The sequence below is a fragment of the Rhinatrema bivittatum genome, chromosome 2 (genome assembly GCF_901001135.1).
Source record: "Rhinatrema bivittatum chromosome 2, aRhiBiv1.1, whole genome shotgun sequence".
In the NCBI taxonomy this organism is placed as follows: Eukaryota; Metazoa; Chordata; class Amphibia; order Gymnophiona; family Rhinatrematidae; genus Rhinatrema; species Rhinatrema bivittatum.
This window is the reverse complement of record NC_042616.1, coordinates 464,096,209-464,115,069: the sequence shown is the minus strand read 5'-3', so window position 1 is coordinate 464,115,069 and position 18,861 is coordinate 464,096,209. Positions and strand designations below refer to the sequence as shown.

General features: G+C 44.8%; 1 protein-coding gene across 1 annotated transcript in view; it reads left to right on the top strand.

Annotated features, from left to right (window-relative positions):
* PIGN (phosphatidylinositol glycan anchor biosynthesis class N) overlaps positions 1 to 18,861 on the top strand; it is a 535,187-nt gene that overhangs the window by 191,049 nt on the left and 325,277 nt on the right. The window contains 4 exon segments of the mRNA XM_029590493.1: positions 1,488 to 1,604; positions 16,242 to 16,246; positions 16,248 to 16,283; positions 17,120 to 17,179. Coding sequence (XP_029446353.1) covers positions 1,488 to 1,604; positions 16,242 to 16,246; positions 16,248 to 16,283; positions 17,120 to 17,179 — 218 coding nt within the window.

The window sequence follows — 18,861 nt, the reverse complement described above, 5'->3', positions numbered from 1 at the left end:
AAGGGTGGGGAGGGGGGGGGGGAGTAATTTATGAATAAGGCCCTAAGTATTTTTGTTAGAGTGGTATCGACTTTTATTTTTCTGCCAGGTCTCCTTCAAAAGAATCGTCAGATCCTTCTTGTAGTCCCGTAATTCTGAACTTTTTGCTCTGTTTGTTCATTATGATCTTATTTTGTCTAGTTAAATCAAAATGACTACAATATCTCTTTTGGTATTAATGGTCTGTTTGTACTAGCATGTTCTGAATAGTTTTAATATTATCTTTACGCAAATAAGTCTGAACTGAGGTTTGCTTTAGATGTCTTTCATTAAGTCAGATCTCTAGTTTAAGTTCAAGAGAAAGATTCTACTTGTTTTATGTTCAAATATATATATCCTTACTTTTGTTAAATGTATAATGCTTATTTAATCCTGTTAAATGTATAACGCTCCGGCGTAAGTTCCTGTTCATTGTACACCGACGTGATATCTTTGATGAGCGGCGGTATATAAAAAACTATAAATAAATAAATAAATAAGAGCCTGAATTGATCTGAAAACATTGAACTTTTAAGATGGAATGGTTGAAACTGTATCTGAAAAAATTACCATAATGAATGATTTCTCCATCACAGTAGAATCTCTCTCCAACGAATGCTGAAACTGCTACAAATTTTTGTCAGGACTCTATTCAGATAAATGAGAGCCCAGAGTCAATGCAGATATAGGGCAGATATCTTTACTGTATCTGTACTGAGTGTGAGGTCTTGTGTGTCTGATCAGAGCACTGATAAGAATTTTCATCAGTTTCAGCACTTACTGGAGAGAAATTCTACTGTGATGGAGAATTCATCTGTTGGGATGGTTATTTTCTTCTAGTGATTTTCACCCACCAGTGGAATTCACTAGAACACTGGGCTTGCCAGTTCACCCAACATTCCTCTGGCAGATCCCTGTCAGTTTGATGCCTTCTGAAATATTTATCTATCATAGACCAGTCTTGGTGCTGCATATTAGACAAGACTACCTCCAGCACAGTCAGCTAATCCAATTCTAGCATTGGGGATGCTGCAGAAGTTAAAGCTTTTAAATATATTCTACTGCTGTGCAGCAAGGCCATGCTGCAATCATCTGCACCTTCGTGCAGCAAAACACACACATGAAGATGTGTGTGTTTTGCTGCACTACCACCACCAGCCAGCTACAACAGCTACTGTCATGCTAGGGCTCCAAAAGCTAGGATCTGTCCATTTGCAGGCAACTTGAGCCACCACAGAACTACAGAGGAAGCCATAGAGTGGAAAAATGAAAACTGTTCAGCCAGTAAACTCAGGATCAATATTTAGGTAGCCCATGGAAAGGCATGCACGTGCGTTACCTGATGGTAGGCATCTTGCCACCACTTTTTAAACATTTCTTTAGGGCATTTGAAATTATCCTTACAAATTTTAATCTAATTAAAACAACTTACCTATGTTTGGCACTACTACTTTATTATATGTCTGCAGGGTCCCATGGAGCAGGCCATCCGTCTGAGACTCTAACGCCATTAGTTGCTTGGGGAGCAGGAGTTAGCCATTCACAGAGAATGTCATTCCAGTACTTTGAAGATGATTTTTTGAAAGGTATGTCGCCCACGAGTAAGTACATAATTTTAGCAGCTCTAATGGAGAAAGAAAAATTACAGAGGTGTAGGTAAAAATGTTAATCTAGAAGATCCCTGAAATAATTTAGTGGGAAACATGAATCAGTGGGAAACAATTTTGATTACTAAATTGTTTGGAAGAGAATGCATTTTCTTGTGAATCAGTTCATTAAATTTAGTTTCTGCTGTTTTGCTTTAAAGTTGTGCTGAGCTCTAATATGCAAGTTTTACCCTTGGCCTCACAGTTGTGTTTTGTATGCCTCTGTTCTTATAAGATATTCTAAGAGCATAAACACATTATTTGCTATTATAATAAAAAGGTAACCTTGTATTAGAAGTTCAACTTTTCCAATTTCAGCATGAATACTAGAGTTGGCCTATAATGTCCTTGAATCTTATGTATCTTCTCTCTTGAAAGAAGGTCTCTCTTGTGTTCTAAAAGGGAGGCAGAAAGGGGTTCCAAGAAAAGAAAAGAGATGAAGTTTTAATATTTTAACATTGTTATTATTATTTATGTACCTCTATGCCTGAAGGGCCATGGTTTGTGGAACACTCAAATCCTTGTAGTATTCCTGGTTGATTTCCCGTGAGAATTCTCTTTCCAGGAAATCACAGACTGCTGTAAAAGATTACTACTGAGTTAGCTGTTGAAACTTCATATTTGACTGACATCCCAACTACCTGATAATGCTAAAACTCTTTGCCCTCTTACACATATGTATATATATATAATTTTGTAAAGGGGTCATTGGTATCCCCAATCAACACGTGAGGGTAAAGATTCACTGTTGTATCTCTGAACCCTTGAGCCAAGGCAGGATTGATACTACCTGCAGGATACCACCATCAGCAGGCGGATCCAGACAAGGCAGAGTCCAGACAGGACTTTCACCTATACCAGCCCTCGTTCCCCTCGGGTTGAGCCTTTGAGCACCGGGGCCAGCAGGACTTAGGTGGGATCTCTACCGATGGCAACAGTCAGGTGAATATGAGGTCAAGTCAACAATCAAGGGCAGGCAGCAGTCAGTCATATCTGAGATTCAGGCATTGGTCAGAGGCAGGCAGTGGTCAGTCGTATCTGAAGTTCAGGCCAAGGTCAAACTAGCTATCCATCCGAGGGAAGAGAAGAGGAACGGATAGACAGGGCAGGCAGATAAGGACAAGCGGGCAACATGGATTGACTGAAATGAAGACAGAAGGCAACCTGAAGACAGCAGGACGAAGACCAGGACGAGGACTGAAGACAAGGCTAGAACAAAAACAGAACGCCGAGAAGCAACACACACTGCTGGAAGTAGGTGGTCCTGTTGCTGAGGCAAGTTGTGTCTGGAGTGTTGCCTTTTTATAGGGCCTGGGCACTGATGTCATCAATAGGCATGGGGGATTTCCTGCCGCAGTCACTTTAAATACTATTAAGAGGCGTGGCGCTCAGAGACCAATGATTATAACACTAAGACGGTGCACAAGTTATCCCGATCACCGCATTTATTTCTAACAGTGGCAGCAGGGCTTGTGTTTGAATAGCCCGCCACACATATGAGGTCTCATTAATGTACAATACTACTTTGGCACTGGCAAAGTTAGTTGGCTTCATATGATGTTGTTTAGAAATTCATAGATAGAGTACATCATATTTCAACAGTTTCTTTAAAATACGCTCAGAGACTAGCGGCATCCAGTTGTATGTGCTGATGGCATCCAAGGGGGGAGGCATGGCTGGTCAAGCCAGCGCATCTCGCCACACTAGAGGGCAGCATCTCTCTGCGTTCCAAGGTTAATCTGGCTGGAGCAGGCCCAGAAGTGAGAGCGGTGCTCTGCGGGGGTAGCCCGCGGACTGCTGAATGTAACACTTACCCAGTCTGCAGGGAAAATCACTTTCTCTTTACAGTTGCCAGCTTCCTGCTGGCACCACTCTGAATAGGCAGAAAACATAAGCAAAATAACATAATCAAGTGAAGTTTACAACCTGTCAGTCGCAGACCTGTATATTGTGGTGGTTAAAGTAATCACCCTTTTCTTTTCATTATCAGCTTCTACCCGTTTGCAGTCTACCCTTTCCTGAACATGGGAATTCTTTATAAGGAAGTCAGTCCAATTTCCAATTCAGATTGCCCTTTGCCTCTGGCAACTCAGCCAGCTTTTTCACTCTTCACTGTGGCTGTCCACTTCTTATAGTTCTGCTAGCCACTGGGGTGTGACTCATGGAGAGCAGCCACCTTTTAGCTCTAGCCGAAGGCTTCTTAATTGATTTCTGGTCAAGTTTGTCCGAGAACTACAACTCCCAGAAAGCTTCTTTTCTGTAAAGGAGTAGATAGGAGCGAACCCTAGAAAACAGCTTCAGTCACCTAAAGGTACAGCTCAGAAGGGAATCCTGGCCACAGGGCATTTCCCTAAGCAAAGGAATGAGAGTAGGCCCAGGAAGGAACAAAGAGGCCTAGGGTGAGAGGAATTAAAAGCAGACACTATTTTATAGGTCTAGAAGCCCTAACTTTGTGACAGGGTCACACTGCTAAGGAGAGTAGACTGTATGTGGTTTTCATTATAATAAAATTACTTCTGGCTGAGAGAAGGCTCAAGCCCAACTGCTCCTGTCCTCTGGCACACTCCCTGGAGCCAAGGCCACTTGCAGTGTTACATTTTTCAATTAATTACAATCACATAAGGTAACTTGAAGTCCTGTCCCCCACCTTCTGCCAAAGGTGGGGATCCTACTTCCCTGGGATTAGTATGTTAACTTTCAGATTTCTTCTCTCCTGTTTCTAAAGGAACAATTTCCTCAATAATCTCTGACTAACATACCTCTTGCACCTAGCTCTCTCATAATCAGGCCAATGCATTATTGGTGCACGTTAAACGGGCGCTCATGATTGAGCGCCTGCTCGCTTAATGTGTGCTGATCCATCTCTCCCGGGCGCCCAATTTAATATTTAAATCGAGTGTCATAGTAAAAAAGGAGGCGCACCCCTAGCACCTCCTTGGAAGCAGGTGCCCAGGAGAGGTGGCTGTCAGCTGGTTAGTGTGTCCATTTTCCTAACCTGTGCACCTGTAAACATTTTGGGCTCCTCCAAAATGAATGCCTGCTCGGGGCAGGCTTTAATTTTGGCGAGTAAAAATGTGCTCGTCGGGCGCACTTTTTTTTTTTTTTTGCATTGGGGGGAATAGATAATAGCCTCATCAATATGCATTTACATATGATAAGCACTAGTACCTACGTGTGCGATTGGATGCATGTTTTGGACGTGCTAACCCCCGTTTTGCATCGGGGGTTATGGACATGCATCCAAAACGCGCATCCAGTTGCGCGTTAAGCTGTGCACTGTGGCCAACGCATGGTATTGCATCAGCCTGATTGTGTGTGTGTGTGTGTATATATATATATATATATATATATATATATATATATAGCGAGCAAAAGAGAGCTATACATATGTCTGTATATAAATATAGATGTATAAATAAACAAGAACCTTTGTGAGATTAATCAGTCTTCAAGTGTTGAACAAGTGAATGTAAATGTTTTGTCATAAATATGTTTATTCTTTGATTTACCACAGCCAGATTCATAGATAGAAGAGTTGTTGACATACTGTAAAATACAATTTTTGCCTTTTTATATATATCAGATGCAACCGATATTGAATTTATTTCCTTCAAACAGAATCCTTATGTTTGAAGCAATGTGTGGCAAGCAATGTACTGAACAATAGCTGTTAACAAAAAAAGTTTTTTTATTGATAAACAAGCACACATCATTTGTGCATCATTTTATATATACAGTTCAATTATGGTGTACAAACAAGGACCCCGACACGGCTATGTTTCACATCAGGGCTGCGTCAGGGGGCCATAACTTCCAAAGATCTATAAACAAAACACATCATTGAATTATTGCACAGTTAGGCGAGCACATGAGTAAAATATGTGTAAAAATGTTAAAGAGATGATACCAAGACAAGTGAAACAAAAAGAAACAAAGGACAAAAAAACAACAAAGCAGGTAAATGCATCTTAAGACAAGGAACCAATGGAGACACAGGTAATAATGTATGAAAAATTGTATGAAAATTATATGAAAAAATATGAAAAGATGAAAAAAATATGAGAAAATATATGAAAAAAGAGCGATACAGCTTATCAGTGAACAGAAATAATTAAATTGAAATTCAGATTATACCTGATTCAATCAGTTACTTGTGTCTGCTACGTTTATGCACCTATCTTCTGCTTACCAGAGCCAATTTTGAGGTTAGCACTACCGGTAATCTTATACAAAAGGATATTCAGCTATTCTGTATGGTCCCGTTACATCTGTTTCCCCCTTATGTCTTTTTAGATATAACTCCTAACACGGTGTTGCTCCCGTGCTAAAGTATTTACACTGTTTCATTTAGCAGTTATCTGCATTGAGATTGGTTCCCCATGTACTCCCTTTTGAATTGTTGTTTGAAAGTATGGTTACATCTCCGGACTTTGATCAGTTTGGGTCTGTTCTGACTGTGTCTTTGATCCTTTTATACTTTTTCCCTAGGTCTATCTCTATGCCATACTTGAGTTCTACGGCACCTTGAATCACTGCCCTAGAATTTTTCAGGTATATTCTGAATTTCAATTTAATTATTTCTGTTCCCTGATAAGCTGTATTGCTCTCTTTTCATATGTTTTCATATATTTTCTCATATTTTTTCATATCTTTTCATATTTTTTTCATAGAATTTTCATACAATTTTTCATACATTATGATTTTGTAATGTTGTAAGGGAAATGCATAATCCTTCTACTCTCCTTGTATTTTTGAAAAATCTCCAATGGTGGAGGTTCTGGTGGGAAAGAGAAGTAGAATGGCATAGAAAACAGCTTGGAAGAGTGATGGTTGAGAAGGGATTTGATAGAAGCTTATAAAATCCTAAGTGGTGTGAGCAAGTTAATAGGAAATGCTTATTTACCCTTTCAAATAGTAGTAGAAGTAGGGCAGGAGTGACCAACTCCAGTCCTGAATATGCATAAGATAGATTTGCACACAGTGGAGTAGTACATGCAAATCTCTCTCAGGCATATTAATTGTGGATATCCTGAAACCAGACCCATTTGTGGCTCTTGAGGACCAGAGTTGGCCACCCCTGAAATAAGGAATAGTCCATGAAAACTAGCTGGTACTCCATTTTAGAATAAATTTAAGAAGGTTATTTTTCTTTAGATGTTTAGGATAAGCTGTGGAATTTGTTTGCTATAGATGTGGTTAGTTGAATAGAATTATTGGGTTTAAAAGATGTTTGGGGAAGTTTTTGGATGAGGACAAGGCCCCATTAACAGTTACTAGCCAGGTAGACTTGGGGATCACCACATCTTCTGGGAGTGAACATCAAGAACTGGATCTCCCTTATTAGGATATGCTGGATGCTTGCGAGCAACCCAGATTCGGCAAATCTCGAAGACAGGATGCCTGTCTGAAGTGTCTTAACTAAAAAAAAATATAATTCTGTTACGCCTGGGCTGAGTTCAGGGGTAGTGAACACCACCCAAAGGGGTGGCTCCAGGTGGAGAGAGACAGGGATGGCTGGAAACCGTGGCTGGGTCAGGGCAGACAGCAAGAAGCAGTGTCTGGGTCTAGGCTGGGTCAGGGCAGGCGGCAGAGCAAGGCAGGTCAGAAGGCCCGTAGGCCACACACCGTAAGCGGGGCAAGGCAGGGCCAGAAGGCCCGTAGGCCACACACACACAGAAGGCCCGTAGGCCACACACCTTGTAAGCGGGGGCAAGGCAGGTCAGAAGGCCCGTAGGCCACACACACACACACAGAAGGCCCGTAGGCCACACACCGTAAGGGGCAAGGCAGGTCAAGTAGGCCCGTAGGCACACACACACAGAAGGCCCGTGGCCACACACCGGTAAGCGGGGCAAGGCAGGTCAGTAGGGCCCGTAGGCCACACACACACAGAGGCCCGTAGGCCACACACAGTAAGCAGGGCAGAGAGCCCGTAGGCCAACACCACACAGACAATAGAGCAGAGGGCCCGTAGGACCGCATGCACAGTAAGCAAGGCAGGGTAGGGCAGAAGGGTCCGAAGACCATACACAGCACAAGGTAGAAAGGCCCGAAGGCCGCGCAGGGCAAGGCAAGACAAGAAAAGGTAAAAGGCCCGAAGGCCGCGCAAGGCAAGGCAAGGCAAGACCGAAGGCCCGAAGGCCACCAAGGACTAGGCTAGACAAGACAAGGTAGAAAGGCCCGAAGGCGCGCAAGGCAAGGCAAGACAGAAGGCCCGGAGGCCCGCGCAAGGCACGGCAAGACAGAAGGCCCAAAGGCCCGCGCAAGGCAAGGGCAAGACAGAAGGCCCGGAGGCCGCGCAAGGCAAGGCAAGACAAGACAAAGGCCCAAAGGGCCGCGCAAGGCAAGGCAAGACAGAAGGCCCAAAGGCCCAAAGGCCACACAAGGCAAGGCAAGACAGAAGGCCGAGGCCGCGCAAGGCAAGGCAAGACAGAAGCCCAAAGGCCACACAAGGCAAGGCAAGACAAGAAGGCCCGAAGGCCGCGCAAGGCAAGGCAAGGACAGAAGGCCCAAAGGCCGCGCAAGGCAAGGCAAGACAGAAGGCCCAAAGGCCGCGCAAGGGCAAGGCAAGACAAGACAGACGGCCCAAAGGCCACACAAGGCAAGGCAAGACAGAAGGCCCGGAGGGCCGCGCAAGGCAAGGCAAGACAGAAGGCCCAAAGGCCACACAAGGCAAGGCAAGACAGAAGGCCCGAAGGCCACACAAGGCAAGGCAAGACAGAAGGCCTGAAGGCCACGCAAGGCAGGCTAGAGCAGGGAGCCCAGGTGAGCTCGATGCCGAAGCACCGAGGCAACTGTCAGGCAGGGTTATAAGGGCACACCCAGAGATAGAGTGGACAGAGGAGATGGACTGGGCCTGTCAGGAAAGCCAGCTCTAGAGGGACCCCTGGTGGTGAGGCGGTTGCACAGCAGCCACAGCCGTAACAAATTCTTCTTTTGTTTTTTTGCTTCTACATTTGTACAACCAGTCTGTAACATTTGGCTGGCCGTTGGAAGGCCCCGCAACTGACGCACTTACCCTCGACTGCCTCAGACATAGATATGGCTGGGACATCACCATGCTGTTCCTGCCCCGGGTCTCCCTAGGCCTGCACTGAGGTGCGTCTTAAAGGCCCGGTGGCGGGAAAACTACACTGCTGGTGCACACTGAGGACGTCACATGGCTTGGTACTTAGACCTAGCCACACTTCAAGCAGACACCTAAGCAACAGGTTCTCCTAACTTGCACTGCATGTTGCTGTCTCTCCATGCCTCTCTGTGCCTTGTCTTGCCTTATCCTTGCCCTGTCTTGGGTTTTCCAGATCTTGTTCGTACCATGCCTTGCCTTGTGTTGCTTTGCCCTGCTGGTCCTGCCATGTCTTGATCCCTCAGTGACCTGTCTTGTTTTGCCTGTCCTCCGACGACTATTTCCTGGTTCTGATCCCAGCCTTGGATATGGACTTCTTTTCTGGATTGTTGCCTGCCCAGATTCTAGCCTGGAACTCAACTCCATTTGCTTGTTGCCTGATCTGACTGCTGCCTGTTACATGACTTCCTCTGTCCGCTTCTTACAGGACATTCACCTAAGCCCTTCTGGCCCCTGGAAACCAAAAGCTCAACCTGCTGGGAATGGGACTGGTATAGTTGAAGCCCTAGTACCTGTCCCAGTAAGAGCAAGTTCACCTGCTGTTGGATTGGGCCTATTAGGTTTGCCAACAACGCCACAGCTCAAGGGCTCACATTGATGACAGTTTGCTGAGTCTATGAGCTTGGTGGACTCGTCCCCAGCTCAGGCTATCTTAGGCTTGGCATTCTAGGTCCAGCAGCAATAAGACCAGCTTAATCAGATAACCGGCATACTACAAGGCCTTGCGGCCCGAATGGAGACCATGCAGGTCCATGCACCCACATCTTCTCCAGTGGCACAGACTCAACTCCTGGAACCCATGCCACAGCTATCACCCATGCCACAGCTATCACCCATGCCACAGCTATCCTTCATACCTAGCTATACCAGCTAGGTATGAAGGAGACCCCAAGGCCTGCAGAGGCTTCATCAACCAGTGCAAAATGCACTTTGAGCTGCAGGCCGCCAGCTTTCCCTCAGACCAGACAAAGTCATGTTTATTCTGTCACTCCTGATGGGCCCTTCCCTAGCCTGGGCTTCACCATTATGGGAACGGAATGATCCCCAGGTGGGAGATTTGGACAGTTTCCTGAGGTAGTTTCGACAAGTATTCGATGAGCCTGATGGATTCTCCTCTGACGCTGCAGAGCTGCTTTGTATTAGGCAGAGTAACTATACAGTAGGAGACTACACCATCCAGTTTCAGACCCTGGCCTCTGAGCTTCATTGGGGCAAGGACTGTCTCACCACCATCTTCTGGCAGGGTCTCGTAGACCGCATTAAAGACGAGTTCGCTGAATGAGATCTGCTGCCAAGCCTAGAGAATCTCATTGCACTGACAACTGTCTTCAGGAGTGAGCCCAGGAGAGAAAGGTCTCCCGATGACACTTCCGACTGGTGCCTAAGTTTCAGCGTCCCTTGATCCCTGCTACAGATGCCATGCCTGCTTCCCTCTCAGAAAAACCTATGAACCTTGGCAAGGCCTATCTCACCGAGGAGGAGAAGCTGATGTGCTGCCAGCTCAACCTCTGCCTTTACTGTGCTGCTCCAGGGCATTTCGTTGACTGGTGCTCCAAGAAGGCGGGAAAGCCCCATACCTAGGGTTGGTAGGAGAGGCAACTCTAGGTCAACCCTCTTCCTCTCCCCATTTACTCGTACTTGTTTACATTAGCTCCCATGATTAGCAGATATATGGAGCTATTCTGGACTCCGATGCTGGGGGGCAGTTTCATCAATGAAACCTTGGCACTTGGATAAACCAGTGCCAATTTTCTCAATCTATGGGGAGCCTCTTCCTGGCGGCTGTCTACAGTTACTATAACGCTTACCCTTCAGACTGGGCTCCTGCACAAGGAAAATATTTCCTTTTATGTGTTGTCCAAGGCAGTCAGCCCATCCTGGGCCTGACGTGGCTGGTACTTCACAATCCCATTATTGATTGGCAGGCCGAACAGATTGCTTGTGGGGTTCCCACTTGCTAGCAACAGTGTTTCACTCTGGTTCCTTCTCCTATACCACTTATCCGAACCACAACCTTGACCCTTACGGGCCTTCCTTCTCCGTACTCAGCATTTGTCAGTGTCTTCAGGAAAAAGCATGCAGAGACTCTATCACCTCTTTGGTCCTACGACTACCCAATTGACCTGCCAGGGAAGATGCCTCCTAAGGGCAGGGTCTAGCCCCTTTCTGCTTCTGAAATGGCAGCCATGTTGACTTATTTTAAGAAAAAGTTGGACTAAGGGTTCATCCATCCTTCCTTGTCCCCGGTAGGGGCAGAATTCTTCTTTGTGGGGAAAGAAGTATGGCTTCCTCAGACCATGTATTGATTACAGGGATCTTGACACTGTAACTTGCAAGAACAGATATCCATTGCCCCTACAACCTCATTCGGATACAGGAGGTGACGAGTGGAAAATGGCATTTAATATCTGTGACGGGCATTATGAATATCTGGTCATGTTTTTAGCCTTTCAACACCTCTGCGGTTTTCCAACATGATTAATGAGATCTTCAGGGACCTCCTCTACTCTCATATCTTGATGTTGTTATGCATGCCGTCTGCAGCAGACCCGCAGCGCGGCCCTTTCACCTTTCTATACAGACTCCAGTCTCTGGTTCCTCTTCGCTAGCAGTGGTAGGCCGCAGGCTCCGACCTCTGGCCACTCCTGGTGCCTCCGGCTCCGCCACAGTTCCCAGCAACTCAGCTCAAGATGCCATTGCTCGTTGGGCCTCTCCGCATGGCCCGTGGAGAGACGCCACTACCCGCGCCGCACCCTTCCCTAGGCACACGCGCTTCACTGATCCATTTGAAGGGCTCGCGGCGGGAACTTGGCCGCGGCCCCGGATGATGACATCAAACTCTTCAGTATATTTAAGCTCAGGCCTTGCTCCATAGTGTTCCTTTGCAACAGGTCTCCTCACTACTCGAGTACTCGTTGCTGATAGAGAATCATATCTAAGCTTGTTCCTGACCCTCGTTGTTCCCGGTTCCTGTCCTTCTCGTTCCTGTCCTGTCTATGTTTTGGATTGCCTGCACGGATATCGACTTTGCTTTGCCTGACCACGCTTCTGCCTATCTCCAGACCCAGACCTCCGCTACGCCTGACCATGCTTCTGCTTATCTCTAGACCCAGACCTCCGCTACGCCTGACCATGCTACTGCCTATCTCCAGACCCAGACCTTTGCTACACTTGACTACACTACTACCTATCTCCAGACCCAGACCTTTGCTACGTCTGACTATGCTACAGCATATCTCCAGACCTTGATCATTGCTTTGATTGACTCTCGCTATTGATTTCTCCGTGATCAGATCTCAGCATTGCTTGCCACGACCTCTGCTTTGCCGCCGGCCCTGATCCAAGCTTGTCATTGACACCTCTCCTAGCCTACTTCCTGGATGTGGACCTATTAGGCTCTGGCCTACCTTTGCTCGAGGGCCCTCAACCAACCTCAGTTCCATTGGCGCCCGAGTTCCAGTACCTTACCCAGTCCAGAGTAGGACTACGCCACCTATTGTCTGCTGTCTCTGGGCTAAACCAACCACTCTTGCTAACCAACCCTGAGGCCCACCTCGGTCCTGCTGGCCTCGGCACCCAAAGGCTCAACCCGCGGTGAACAAGAGCTGGTATAGGTGAAGCTCCAGCGGCCTCTGCCTATTAGCCCAATTCACCTGCTGATGGTGGGGACCCGTAAGTCCCTACCTACAGGTTGCGTCAACCCCACCTTGGCCCAAGGGTCCACCTCCGATGTAACAGATGTATCTGAATGATATCCTTATCTTTTCAAGCTCCGTAGCACAACATCGTCAGCAAGTGAAACAAGTACTACAAAGGTTCCAAGAAAATCATTTATATGTCAAACTCTAAAAGTGTACATTTGAGCAGGAGGAGCTGCCATTCCTAGGCTATATTATGTCCCAGCGTGGTCTGTGCATATACTCGGAAAAGTGAAGGCCATTCAAAACTGGCCTTGCAAAGATTTCTTGGCTTCGCTAATTACTGCCAGCAGTTTGTGCATGGATATTCCTCATTAGCTGCCTCTCTCACTGCACTTTCAAAAAAGGGTGCAGATACCAAACGGTCTAAAGAAGCAATCTAAGCCTTCCATCATCTCAAGCAAGCATTCCTCAGAAATCCCTATCTCCAGCACCTGGATCCATCTAGACCCTTTATCATGAAAATAGATGCCTCTGCCACTGCAGATGGGGCTGTCCTCACTCAGCACAATGATAAAGGAAGTGTTGTGCCTTGCTTCCTCTTTTCTAAGAAATTCACTGTCATGGAAAGGAGCTATACCCTTAAGGACGGAGAGCTCCTAGTAGTGAAAATATTTCTGAAGGAGTGACACCTTCTGTTGGAGGGTGATAGACACCCAGTTATGATCTTCACCGATTACAAAAAAACTTGCAGTATCTCCAGCAGGCCCAGCAGTTAAACCCACATCAAGCCCAATTGTCTTTATTCTTCAACTGCTTCAATTTTGAACTCCGGTACCGACTGGCAGAAAAGAACCAGCCGGCTGATGCTCAGTGGTGGTCCTTTGAGATAGAAGATTCCATGGAACCTCCTTGCCTTATCATGAATCCGGAAAGAATCCTGATCTCCGCGGCTCTACCTGTTCCATCGGAGAAGATGATGGTCCCCAAATGCCTGTAGGAGAAGGTACTTAAATGGGTCCACGATTCCCACCTGGCTGGTCACCCTGGGATTGTTAAAACAATGGAACTGCTTCTTTGCCACTACTGGTGGCCTTGAGTAAGGCATGATGTGCGAAGCTACATGGAGTCCTGTCCCAATTGTGTGATTAATAAGAGCTCCCATGCTTTCTCTTGGGGGCTGTTACAGCCATTGCCAGGCCTTGAAACCCTGGACCCACGTGGCCAAGGACCTTGTGACTGACCTACCTCTTCTAATGGCTGTACTTCCATTTGGTTTGTAGTGGACTGGTGCTCTAAGATGGCTCATTTTATTCCACTGTCTGGACTTCCCTCAGCACCAGAACTGGCTCACCTCTTTTTCCAGCATATCTTCCAACTCCACGGCTTACCAGAACACATTCTCTCAGACTGAAGAGTACAGTTCTCAGTTCGCTACTGGAAAAGACTGTGCATGAAATTTGGACTTTCAATGGACTTCTCATCCACGTACCAGCCCCAAAGTAATGGACAGATGGAGAGAAACAACCAAATTCTTAAGGGATTCCTGAGGGCCTACTTAAACAAGTGGCAAGATGATTGGGCATTTCTCCCTAGGGCAGACTTTTGCCATAATAACACATTGGGGACTTCACAGGATCATCGTCATTCCAGATTTATATGGCAAACATCCATGGATGACACTTCCTATTCCGATAAAAGTTCCATGCCTCGCAGCTGACATTGTGAGCTAAAACCTTAAGGAACTGTGGCAAAAGACCCGCCAACTCCTTAGATCAGCCACTGAGAGATACAAAACACAAGTGGACAAAAGATAAAGGACAGCATCTCACCTCAAACCTGGAGAGATGGTGTGGTTCAACCTACAACTCAAGAATCTCTCTATCCGTGGAAAGGCCCTGCTGCTGGCCACACTTACCCTCAAGTGCCTTCAATGCCTATGCGGTTGAGATGCTGCCATGCTGTTCCTGCCCTGGGCCTCCCTAGGCGCATGCAGTGCAGCAAGTCTTAAAGGCTCCGCGGTGGGAAACTACACTGCTGGCACACACTGAGGACATCAAATGGCTGGGTACTTAGCCGCTACTGCACTTTAAGTAGATGCCTCAGCAACAGGTTCTCCTGCCTTGCAGTATGTGTTGCTATTTCTCCGTGTCTCTCTGTGTATTGTCTTGCCTACTCCTTGCCCAGTCTTGCTGTTTCCCAGTCCTGCCTTGTTCATGCCTTGTCCTGCTGGTCTCTCCGTGTTTTGGTCCTTCAGTATCCTGTCTTGTCGTGCTTATCCGCCTTTGATTGATTCTGACTCCGGCTTTGGATATTGACTTCTCTTCTGGATTGCTGCTTGTCCTGACCTTAGCCTGGACCTTGACACCACCTGTTTGTCGCCTGCCCTGATCCTAGCATGCAACTCGATTCCATCTGCTCGCTTTCTGCCCTGACCCCTGCCTGTTACACAACCTCCTCTAACCACTTCCGATGGGATATTCGCCCAAGCCTTGCCGTCTCCTGGTACCCAAAGATTCAGACTGTGGGGAATAGTGCTGGTATTGGTGAAGCCCTAGTACTAGTCCCAGTAAGAGCAAGTCCACTTGCTGTTAGTGCAGGCCTAGTAGGTTTGCCTGCTAGGCTGCACCAACCACGCCTCAGCCTAGGGGCTCACATCTGTGACAATCTTTATTCTTCTTTTCACACTACATTTTGCCATCAATGAAGAGGGTCCCCATTCAGAGAGCAGGCCCCTGGTGAGACCTCATTTGGAATACTATGTACAATCCTGGAGACTTCACCTTCAAAGGGATGTAAACTGGTTGGAGTCTGTCCAGAGAGTGGCTATTAAAATGATCAGTGGTCTTTGTTCTAAAGCATATGGGGATAGACTTAAAGATCTAAAGATGTGAGATTGGGGAGGTATGATGGAGACATTTAAATATATGAAAGGTTTCTATGCACAGGAGGGTAGCCTCTTTCAATGGAAAAGAGGATCTAGAACAAGGAGTCATTGGATGAGGGTGAAAGAAGTTGGCTCAGGAGTATTCTTAGGAAATATTTCTTTACAGAGAGCGTATTGGATGCATGGAGCGGTCTCTCAGTGGAGGGGGTGGAGGCAAAAACAGTGTTCGAATTCAAGAAAGCATAGGAGAAATAACAGGATTTCTAAGAGAGTGATGGGAATTAAGGGCTAGATAAATTGGATGAATGGGCAGATTAGATGGGTCACATGGCCTTTTTCTGCCATCATGTTTCTCTGTTTCTTGATTGGTTTTAATCAAGGACTCATTCTAAAAATAGATTCCCTGTCTCCCATCCAAATAGTTTTTTTGTTATTTTTGTGATCCAGGAATACATTCTAAATCTGAAAGAAATTGATACATAGCCAAATGGGTGACCATAAGAGGCAGTTAAAAACCATGAGATTAGCATAGTTATATTAAGATGTGAATTCCAAGACAAAATTCTTACAGTAAATAAGCCACAGGCGTCTTGACATATTAAAAGCAAATTTGAGTTTAAGCTGCTGGGTAATGGTTGCACATGTTACAGCTCATAATGCAAGGCTCCAGTTTAAAGAGTTTTCTAAAATGTAAACTACCCAGACTTTTGTATATAAGCTAGAGTGAGGCACATGATTGATAAACATTGATCCTTGGAAACTGAAACCTTTGTAGATTTTCTGCTGCAGGACAGTAATTTCTCATGTATCTCATTTTGAGAAAGTATCCTTTATTAGTTGTAGTATGCACAGATAACTCATGAACAGTTGAATTATTCCTCTAGTTTATCTAGTTCAGAGATTCAGATATTGTGGTTTCTTTTCAGAATGGAAAACTGGAGAACTGGAAAAGGCTTGATGTCAACCAGGTATTAAATTCATCTTTAAAATTTAACTGTCTTGTTTAAATCAATTCTACCCTCAGTTCCAAATATTTAGGGGGCAATAATCACATGTTTTAAATATGCGTTTACTCATGTAAAATTGCAGTTTCATTAGTGCCTTCATAGTGCACATACGTCTACAAAAAAAGGAGTGGAGTTAGGTCAGGGGAGGAAAAGTACACATGTACTTATGCATGCTGACCAGATTTTCAAAGGGAAGCTCTGCAATGAGTTTTCCTATGAAAAAGAGCTTACAACCTCGCCACGGAGATTCAAGATTACCCTTTCCAAGAATATATTTATTTATTTGTATTTTATTTATTTTGAAACTTTTAATATACCGACATTCATAGGACATATCACGCCGGTTTACAAAAAACTGAAGCAGGCAGAAAATACAAAAAACAGGGAGGGGATAGGGGGAGCAGGTAAGAAAGGGAAAGAGAGGGGCAGGGCAAGAACAGCGAGAAAGGATAGGGCAGGTAGAGAGAGAGTAGCAAAACAATAATTTATCAATATAAGAAGAAACATAACTGTAACTGGGTTCTAAACTATAAAATATGACGGGGTACTTGTATACATGCGAAATGAGAAAAATAATAATTCTAGCAGTGAAAAGTTTGTCAAGAGTGAAATGTCACTCTTTATAAGAAATTAATTCTAATAGCCATATTGGTCTTGGAAAAAACTGGATTTTTCTAAATGTCTTAAAGCTAAACGATGGGAAGTCATATTGAAAATGAATGTTTTGTAATAACGAAATTAATGTTGGCCATGTCTTCAAGCTGGTGGGTCACCCATTAATATTTTGTCTTTTTCAGGCTGATCTAGCTCCACTAATGGCCTCTCTTATTGGAATTCCATTCCCTCTTAATTCCGTGGTAAGGAACAAAACATTTTGGTTAGGTTTCATTCACAGAATATGATTTAATTTAAAAAAGAGTTTGTAAACAAATCTGTTGTTGAGAAGCAGAAGCAAACTTAAAATCTAAAAATCCTTTTTTTAACTTTTATATAACGACATTCTTGCATTAAATGCAAACCTTGGAGAGGTTCCCTTTTATTTTTCTTTTAAAGGGAGAGGGTGATCCCTTTCGCATGCAAAGTGTGCTAAGGAGACTGTTTATGTTATGGAGATAGTAGGAATACTGATAGTGGGAACAATATTCTTTTAGCATAGACTGTTGCTTTAGATTTGTTCTTTCTGCACGTCAGTATAATTTTCCATGTGTGTCACATTATGATTTGAGTACAAGTTGTTTGCGTGACATTTAACTGTTATAGTTCAGTTGCTTTAAAAAAAAAAATCTTAGTGCACAATGTTTTAAAGTGCGAACTGCAGGGCACACTATGTAATCTGCAGTTGTGCGTAGCAAGGAGTTTTGTGTACATAAAAATGTACACAGCAATATGCATATAGGTTAGCCCCCTCCCCATGTAAATTTCATGGTAATAAAGGCATTAGTTAATACCCCACAATGCAGAGAGCTGCGCTGGCTTAACTTATATTCTGTTTGCATTGGAAATTTTACTCCTGGTCATTAAATTTTCCAGTTGTAGTGTTAATCTATCGGGCTCATCGGGAGTTCATGATACAGGGGACTTGCACTCCAGATTTATGTGCACAAAAGGTGATTTGTGTGCATCTTCTCTTTCTCTCCCTCTTTTTAAATATTGTTAAAATGTCCCACATTTACCGACCCAGTATGGGGATACTGCTGGTACTGGGGCCTTTGCCGGCTGTGTGGTTCAGGCCATGGTTGGGCTTCTTCCATCCGGGGTTGCTGGGGCAACCACCACTGTTATCAATGTAGAGGGAGCAAGAAGAAAATCAAAAAACTACCAATGTATTGGGGGTCTTCCATCCCCTCTCCCCGTCACATGATTTGTGCACACAAAACAAGTGGAAATCATGTTTTGTGCAAATTAAAACTTATGTGCACAAAATGTGATCTACTTGTTTTTTGAATCATGAATCTGAGTGACTCCTTCCTCATCCTGCCATCCCCCCATGTTAAAATGTGCACTGAGCATGAGCATATGCAAAGAAGGCAAGCCCAGCAAGTCTTTGAGAGACTGAAATACCTGTTTGTATCAGCTTTGTTTTATGTCACCCTAATCCAGGTTTTCCTTTGATACTGGAAGTTTATGCCTCTAAAATTGGAGCAGGAACAATGTATCTCAATGACTAGATCCAGATTCCTGACTCCACCCATGTGTCTACGTTCTAATATGTTTTCTCCATCACAACATAATTATAATGTTGGAAACTGGGAACTTCTCTCCATAAAATGGGCTTTGGAACAGAAGAGACATTTGTTGGAGGAAGCTAACTTTCCGATTCTTTAAGATCATAAGAACACACTTTACTTTGAAGCCGCTGAATTATTGAATCCCCGGCAGGCTCAATGTGCCATGTTTTTCACCCGATTCCAATTTATTAATTCTTACCATTCTGTTTCAAAGAATGTCAAGGCTAATACCCTTTTGCAACAGTTGTTCTCATAGGAAGCCCTACTCCTCAAGCTAAGGGTCCTTCTCACATTGTCACAAATAGAATAAA